We start from the raw sequence: 7,652 nt of genomic DNA, 5'->3' as shown, positions 1-7,652 counted from the left end.
TGGCTTATGAGCCTGAGATGATTTGAGAAATGAGATCTTTAAAGCCAAGGCTGAAAAGAGTTGAAATTTGATTTCAAAGCGAAATGGCTCGAGAAAAGTGATTTATGGCTTAAATGCCTTGAAATTTGATTTCAAAGTGAAATGGCTTGAGAAAAATGATTTATGGCTTAAATGTCGGTTTTATAAATTCGATGATGTTGAATGGTGGAAGTGCTGTTTGTTACGGGCCGGAATGGCTGTGTATGATATTGACTTATGGCTGATTGCCGAATGAGTTATGGGCCGTATGGCTGACTATGAATTATGAATTTAAGCCGGATGGCTGAGATGGATGTTGATCCATGGCTGGGACTGAATGAATATATGCTTGAGATACCTGGGTAGTAGAAAGGGTTGTGGTTCGTCCCACTTGCTCCAGGTCAGAGACTGTGACGCCTGGGTAGTAGCGGTAGTAGTGGTGATTCCACTCGCTCCAGGTTGAGCTGTTAAATGCCCGCCTGGGTAGTAGCCGCAGTAGTGGTTATTCCACTGGCTGTGGGTTGAGCGGGTAGTAGCAATGGGGTTGTAGCTCAAACCTACTTGCTCCGCGATGGGTGTTTCTGTCCATGGTTAGCTACCAGGATGTGTCGGGTTGACTATATAACCGACAGATGATATCATCAGCCACTAGGACAGGCATGCATCATATGCATCTATGTGACATTGTTTGGGTGTGCATATTGTACTTGGTTTGCCTATGTGATTACTTGTGATTACCTGCTACTTGTTCTACTTACTGTAACTGTTTGTTTGTGCTTGAACTTCCTATCTGTGTTTGCAACTGGGACTCTGTTGGTTTGTGGTGATTGGTTGCTAGATTGGATTGTTTGGGCCTAGGGCCGTGGATGGAATGAGATGAACCGATGGTTGATTTCGGTTGTGTTTCTGGTTTGGAATAAAATATGAAAGGCTACTTTGGTTCAGTATAGATAAACCATTTTGAAAGGCTTTTGAGTTTTTGAGAATTGAATGGTTCCTCTTTCAGAAAAGATTTCTGACTTTACTTTTATTGTAAAATGTTGTTTTTGAAAAGAGGCATAAGACGGTTATTAATCACTGGTGCGGTTATCTTCACGTATCCTATTACAGTAATTCCCAAAAAACCGTCTACTGAGAATCCTTTCGAGGATGATGTTCTCACCCCCTTACATTTTTCCCCTTTCAGGATGTGGGCGCAGAAGTCACGAAGAGTTTATTTAATTGTTTTTGAGATGTTCTGCATTGCTTTAGATTATTATATATTGTACCCTCGCCTTTTTCTTGAGATATTCTGTAAGAGGGATAGGAATTGTATTGGTTCATGCTTGTAATATTATATATATATATATATATATATGTGTATATATATATGGATGTACTGTTGATGAGTTTTGTAAGTGGTATGGTATCTATGGATGTACTTTGTCGAAGGAAAGTATTTTGAGATGCGGCTTTGCGGTAAAAAGATTTAAATAGGCTCATATTTTAGTATTAAATAGTGTAAGTGTCGTCGTAATGTCCGAGCTATCAGAGTTGCGCAGCCGGAAGCGTGACCTTTGGTAGTTAGGGTGTTACATTATAGTATCAGAGCAGTCCTTCCTGTAGAGCCTGAGGAATGGACCAACTATGCTTCAATTGCATACTCTGAGCATTTGTCATGTACTAGGTCTTGTCGGATGACGAGAATTAGAGCTTTACGCACGTGACGATCTATTGATTAACGCTGTTAGTCTTGCATTGCATAATTCTTGGTATTAAGTTTGGCCAGGTTAATACTAGTGAATTTTGTATATGAAAGCACTAATGGGTTATCATAGATGACATACGAGTTGAGTAAAGTGAATCGCGGGTTTTGGGAACGTTAGAAACTATTTCTCGAGGCTATTCAGTTGTGTATCTTGGATTTTGTTCGAGTCGACCTGTTCTTTCATATCCTAACTTGAAGTTCTTGTTGCTACTCCTCTTGAAAAGTAATTTGATGTTTCCACTCTGTTTCTCTATTCATATGCATTCTTGTTGATCTTAAGTGCATATGCTTATTTAAAATCCTTGTTGCATCTATCTTCCTCTATTTGAGTTCTTCTTGATTCATGTATTCTTTGATATAGCTTTGAACTTGTCTTAATGCGCTGTGCATTTTAACTCCGGGATTCCGAGTCCATTATTAGAGAAATTGTTGATTCAGTTTTTCTCTTATTTGACAGTGAGCACAACCAATTTTGAGATTTTATGAAAAATTGCTATTTAATAGATATATACTTATCTATACATGAAATTTTGAAGATTACTCATACTGTTTAGCAACTATCTATCTTTTATACCTCGGCTGTATTTTTACTGGTTTATGGAACTGCATTTACTTTAAATTACAATTTGACTTTCTAGTAATTTTACTATAGTTCCAATGCACAAGTTCATTTGATTATGTATTTGGGTAATTTTCAAATTTTGAAAAGAGAGGATTTTTTTTACTTTTGTCTCGGTTGAGTTTCGTTTGATAAGCTTTACTTAACTTATTTTGGATAAAGTTTGATTTAGCATACTACATGGTTTATGCCATTATTGTTCTTTTTGAAAGTGTTGGACTCATAGCTTTCTTCCTATGAACGGACTAAATTCTCTATTAAACCTTCCATCTCTATGAATGTCATACTTGACCTTATTTTTAACTAATCTTTTTACAATTTGTGAACATTACCATTGATTTTGGTTTTTCCAATTTTGTGAATCACATTCTTATGTGAGTTAGTTTGATTCGTTTCAAAATAGTGCATCGTTTATCCTCTCATTGTCTTTACAAGAGTTTTTAGTCAAAGATTTATCCTTGAGAAGTTACTAATAATCGAGTTGTCTTTTCCTATGATTTTTGTATTCTTTTGAATCAATTGAAAGCTGGTCTGATGTCTCACACCTAGTGGATCTTATTTTAACTATTTTGATTTAAGATTCTTTCTTTTATGGCTTGACTCCTTTTAAGCACATTCTAATCTTCTTGAATGTTCTTCTGAGATGGTGATTTCAAGAACACTTTGGAGTCTTGTTTTGAACTTTTAAAGAAGTTTTGAATTTTCTTTGAAGAAATTCTAAACGGAATTTATTTTCTGTTGCTTGATTGAGATTGAAACCATTGTTCAATTTTTGACAAAATTGTTTTAAAGTTGACATGCACTATTTTAACTGAGGTTTTGAAAAGTTTCCTTGTTTAATGGAAATATGTTCGTTTGTAACGCACCGCTTGTTTCCTTACCAGATTGTAAGCAAAATTTTACCTCGGAGTTTCTTTTCTAAAGAGAATTTAACTTCCCCTTTCGTCCTTGCTATAAAGGTTATACACGCTTGTTTGAATATAGACCTTGGGAATTTTTGAACAAGCATTTGATTTCTCTTCCGAGTTTTATGATTGCTTTTGGTTAAGTTGTGCACCTAATTATCTTTTTAACATATTTGAGGAAATATTTTGGCTCTTAGCCAAACTTGTGTGCATTTTGTTTTTAAAACTCTACATAATCTACTTCATCGTGAAATTGATTTAGAGCAAAGCCACGTTGATGCTTTTGTTACTCTCTTGAAGGATACTTGTTGTTTAACTTTTCTTTTAGACTGCGAAATAATTTTTCCCCAAGTTTTCGATTCTTTTACGAACAATGTATCCGGGAGTATTTTTAATCGTGCTCTTGAGTTCTATGAGCCTTGTCTTGGGTCTGAGATATTCTTTTTTATAAACCTCATACTTCTTCGACTCAGTGTGAAATTGTTTCAGACTAATGCGCTGATTTTCTGCTTATTGATCCTATTGATTTCCTTTGATCCAAGGGTTATCTTTGAAGTTGTCAATTGATTTATTTCTAGCAAACTTCTTTGCTTGAGCATCCTTGTTTATCTGGAATTGGATATATTCTTTCAAATCTATGAGTACTATCCTTGACATTTGACTCTCCTTTCTAAATCTTGTATCCTTCTGAGTAAGCTCGAGAATTATTTTGATATCACGTGCGACTTGTAGACGTATACATAACGTGATGCGTTAGTTCTTTAAGACGTGATAGGTGTATATGGAAGGTGAAACGGTAGGTGTACAACGTTATGAGTTGTGGGTGTTTTGTTCCTTGCGAACGGGTTTGCGATCGTTAGGCTTATAATCGGATATGGGGATTGTAAGTGATTGATGGAGTTGGAAGGTTGAAGCTTTGAGGTTGAGATGAGAGTAGTGTGCGGATGTTGAGCACGTCGTTGTAACCTCATCATGTTTTATAACCTTCAATGCCTTGCCTTACTATCACATGTTTGACCCATGTCACCTTTTGCATTGAGCCTACATTGTAATGTTCGCTTTGCAGCCATACTCCTACCTTTGTATCTTTATGCATATGATCATCATACGTTGAGATATTTTTGCTTCTTCCATAAATGTGTTCAAGGGTGAACTGTTATGAAATTTCTTTCGTTTTGTATCAATTTTCGAGGGCAAAAATTTTTATAAGGTGAGTAGAATGTATGGCCCAAAACCTTTGAAAAGTCTAATTATGATCAAGTCTCAAATTATATGGTTATTTGTAGCCTTAATTTTAGAAATTATTTTATTAAAGATAACTAAGGCAAGTTTTGATTTATTGGATTTGAGATGAGTTATGATTATTATCCAATTTTATAATTATTGGATTATTTTCTATATTTGAATTATAAAGTTGGCAGTTATGAAATAATAAGGATTTTAAATGATTTGGATTAAATAATTAATATTTTAAATATTACTATTGCTATTTTGGAAAATAGAGAAATTAAGTATATTATTTCTAATTATTTGATTTGGGTATTTTATTGAAAATAATTTGTAAAAATTGATGAGCAAATTGTATTTTTCCATATACTATTAGTGTTGGATTTACATTGGGTTTCAATTACTATATTATTTCCAATTTTATCTGAAATTACTAAAATGCCCCTAACCCTAATTTTTGAAAGAGAAACCCTAACCCTAAAACCCTAACCCATAACCCGGTTCCCCCTTTTCACCCTCAGCAAACTCACAAATTCGAAAACCCTGTAGCCGTCACCCCATTTCTTTTCACCATCGGCAACTCACAAAGTTTCCTTTTCCCGGAAAGAAAAAAAACAGTGAGCCAGTAGGAGGGGGAGAGAAGGAGGCGCATCTCGTCGCCGTCGAGCTGGAGGGGGAGCTGTCCGCAGTGCCATGTTACCGCCGCCACCATGCCATGCCTCGCCGCGAGGTACCCAATCGCGCCATCGCCGTCCTGCTCAACGCTGTCGTCCCATCTTACCGCGCCGCCTTGGAGTCCGCAGTCAAAGTCGTGTCGCACAGAGGAGAGAAGAAGAGAAACTCACCGCGTCGCCGTCACCCACGGAGCTGCGAGCTGTGCCCAGTTGGCGGCGGGGTCACCGCGCCGTCATCCTTGCCAGCTCCGAACGAGAAGCACGATGGAGCTCCGTTTCTGCTTCCCTGGTCTGCCGTGAGACTGAGCGCCGCTGGGAGGGAGAAAGGCGCACGCGGGAGGGTGAAGCCGCCGCTGTCACCACCGCTACCGTGAGTGGGGGGTCGTTGTCATCGCTCTGCACGTCGGTGCCGTACACCACTGTTGTTGCTGCCGAAAGGGGGAGAAGTCGTGCCGCTGTTCTGGCCGCCGGAGCTTCTGGCCGAGCCTCAACCGCCGGGAACGCCGCTGCCGCCACCGAGCTCCACTGCCGGTAAGGCTTTTAAGTTGAGTTTCCCTTCTGTTGAGTTTCCTGGAACTTCATCGTTGCTGCGTGTGGTTTAGATCGCCGCTGCTGCTTGGGGCTGACTGCTGGGTTGCCGCCGAACCGGTTCGGAGATCACCGCTGTTTCGGTTCAGCCGTTCCTCCTTCGGTTCGGTAAGTGTTTTCGGTTTGAAAGTCTTTTGGTTACTGTTCTGTTATCATACGCTGAGGTTTGTGGCATTAATTGCTATACGGTTGAGTTCGATTGTTGTATGTTGTGATTAGAGTTATTGAGACTGTTGCGAAAGTGGCTTGGAACCGAGGTTTTGGCTGCCGGGATTTTGATTGTTGATCTCAGGCCGAGGCGGAAAGGATTCTGTGACGCGTGTGGGCTATGGATTTGCGTTTTGAGGTAGGGGCGCTTTCCGAAAACTATAGTTTATTATTGGAATTATTACATATGGATACTGATGTGAGATAATGTATTTGGTGATTGTATAAGCCTTATGTGATGTTGATTATCCTGGATGAATGTAATTATATGTTGAACGGATTATTATTTGGTTTTGATGAATGGATTGTTGTGTGGTTTTGTGAAACGAGATGCTTTTGAAGTTGATTCTTTTAAAGCTTTGAAATCGGGTTTAATCCGTTGTGAATTGATTTGAGTTGAGTTTATTTTCTGGATAAGAAAGTAGAACGCACTTTTGAATTCAGTCTGGTTTACTTTAATTGACTTGGTTTTGGACAAATGAATTGTGACTGAACCGTTTCTTTAAAGCTTTGGAAATGAGTTAAATCGGTTAATATTGAGTTGATTTTGAAATGGTATCCTTGAGATACGCCACTGAGGCGATTGTTGGATTTAGCCTGCTTTGAATCGAGTTCTGTTTTTTTGTTGTTGAAAAGGAATGAGGAACGGTTTAGTTGGGATCCGAACCGGGTGGCAAAAGTCCAACTTTTAGGGGAGGTGCTGCCGAAATTTCTATAAAATCTTAGTCTTGTTTGAAAGGTTATTTAAAAAGGGTTGGATTGAGAGATTGTATTATTTGATTTATTAAGAGGATATTTATGTTTTCAAGCTTAATTTATTTAATGAACCTTGTACGTTGAGTTCGGCTTATTTAGAACTGAACAACTATTTTTACCATTTGAATCACTGAAGGGAAGAATAAAGCTATAATATTGATTTCAATATAAAAATGAGTTTTTAGTGATTTTTAAAGGAACCTAGACTTTTGATTGAGTAATCAAGTTTGAGGCATTTTGAAAAAGTTGGAAAAATGGGTTCCAAAAAGAAATCTGAAAGCGGTTTGATTTAAATGAACCGGTTCCGTTTCAAATGAGTTGATTTTTGGACCGGGTTGGAACTTGTGATTTTGTATGGATCGATTTCATAATAAATTCAGTTTTATTTACTTGAACCGAGAATCCATGATTTTAAAAGTTTCAATGAATTTTAAGGAATTGATATAAGTTGACCTTCCCTAAAGACTTGGGACTCTGTCGAGAAGCTTTTGTTATAAAATCCCATTGTTGGATGGGTGGTTTTGAGTACTTTGAAATAAATCCTTAACTTTCCATGGTTTTGGAAGTTTTGGAAAGAGAATGGCGAGAGTGGCTTTGTTTTAAACAGGGAACTCACTTTTAGTAAATTTGGCTTATGAGCCTGTGAATGAATATATGCTTGAGATACCTGGGTAGTAGCAAGGGTTGTGGTTCGTCCCACTTGCTCCAGGTCAGAGACTGTGACGCCTGGGTAGTAGCGGTAGTAGTGGTGATTCCACTCGCTCCAAGTTGAGCTGTTAAATGCCCGCCTGGGTAGTAGCTGCAGTAGTGATTATTCCACTGGCTGTGGGTTGACCGGGTAGTAGCAATGGGGTTGTAGCTCAAACCTACTTGCTCCGCGATGGGTGTTTCTGTCCATGGTTAGCTACCAG

At 38.4% G+C, this 7,652-nt stretch overlaps 1 protein-coding gene and 1 long non-coding RNA gene across 2 annotated transcripts in view; both read left to right on the top strand.

Annotated features, from left to right (window-relative positions):
* Positions 1–2,033, top strand: part of LOC107485456 (uncharacterized) — a 6,205-nt gene extending 4,172 nt beyond the window's left edge. Inside the window, exon 5 of the long non-coding RNA XR_008008344.1 lies at positions 1,205–2,033. This is a non-coding gene — a long non-coding RNA (uncharacterized LOC107485456). The remainder of the gene's footprint in view (positions 1–1,204) is intronic.
* Positions 2,034–4,838: 2,805 nt separating this feature from the next.
* The window catches only part of LOC110280189 (uncharacterized), a 3,488-nt gene continuing 674 nt past the window's right edge, over positions 4,839–7,652 (top strand). The window contains exons 1-3 of the mRNA XM_052259944.1: positions 4,839–5,721; positions 5,793–5,886; positions 5,998–6,124. Coding sequence (XP_052115904.1) covers positions 5,210–5,721; positions 5,793–5,886; positions 5,998–6,006 — 615 coding nt within the window. The 5' untranslated portion in view covers positions 4,839–5,209 and the 3' untranslated portion in view covers positions 6,007–6,124. The remainder of the gene's footprint in view (positions 5,722–5,792; positions 5,887–5,997; positions 6,125–7,652) is intronic.

This window comes from Arachis duranensis, chromosome 4 (genome assembly GCF_000817695.3).
Source record: "Arachis duranensis cultivar V14167 chromosome 4, aradu.V14167.gnm2.J7QH, whole genome shotgun sequence".
NCBI lineage: Eukaryota > Viridiplantae > Streptophyta > Magnoliopsida > Fabales > Fabaceae > Arachis > Arachis duranensis.
The sequence above is the reverse complement of the archived record's forward strand: the minus strand, read 5'-3'. Positions and strand labels throughout refer to the sequence as shown.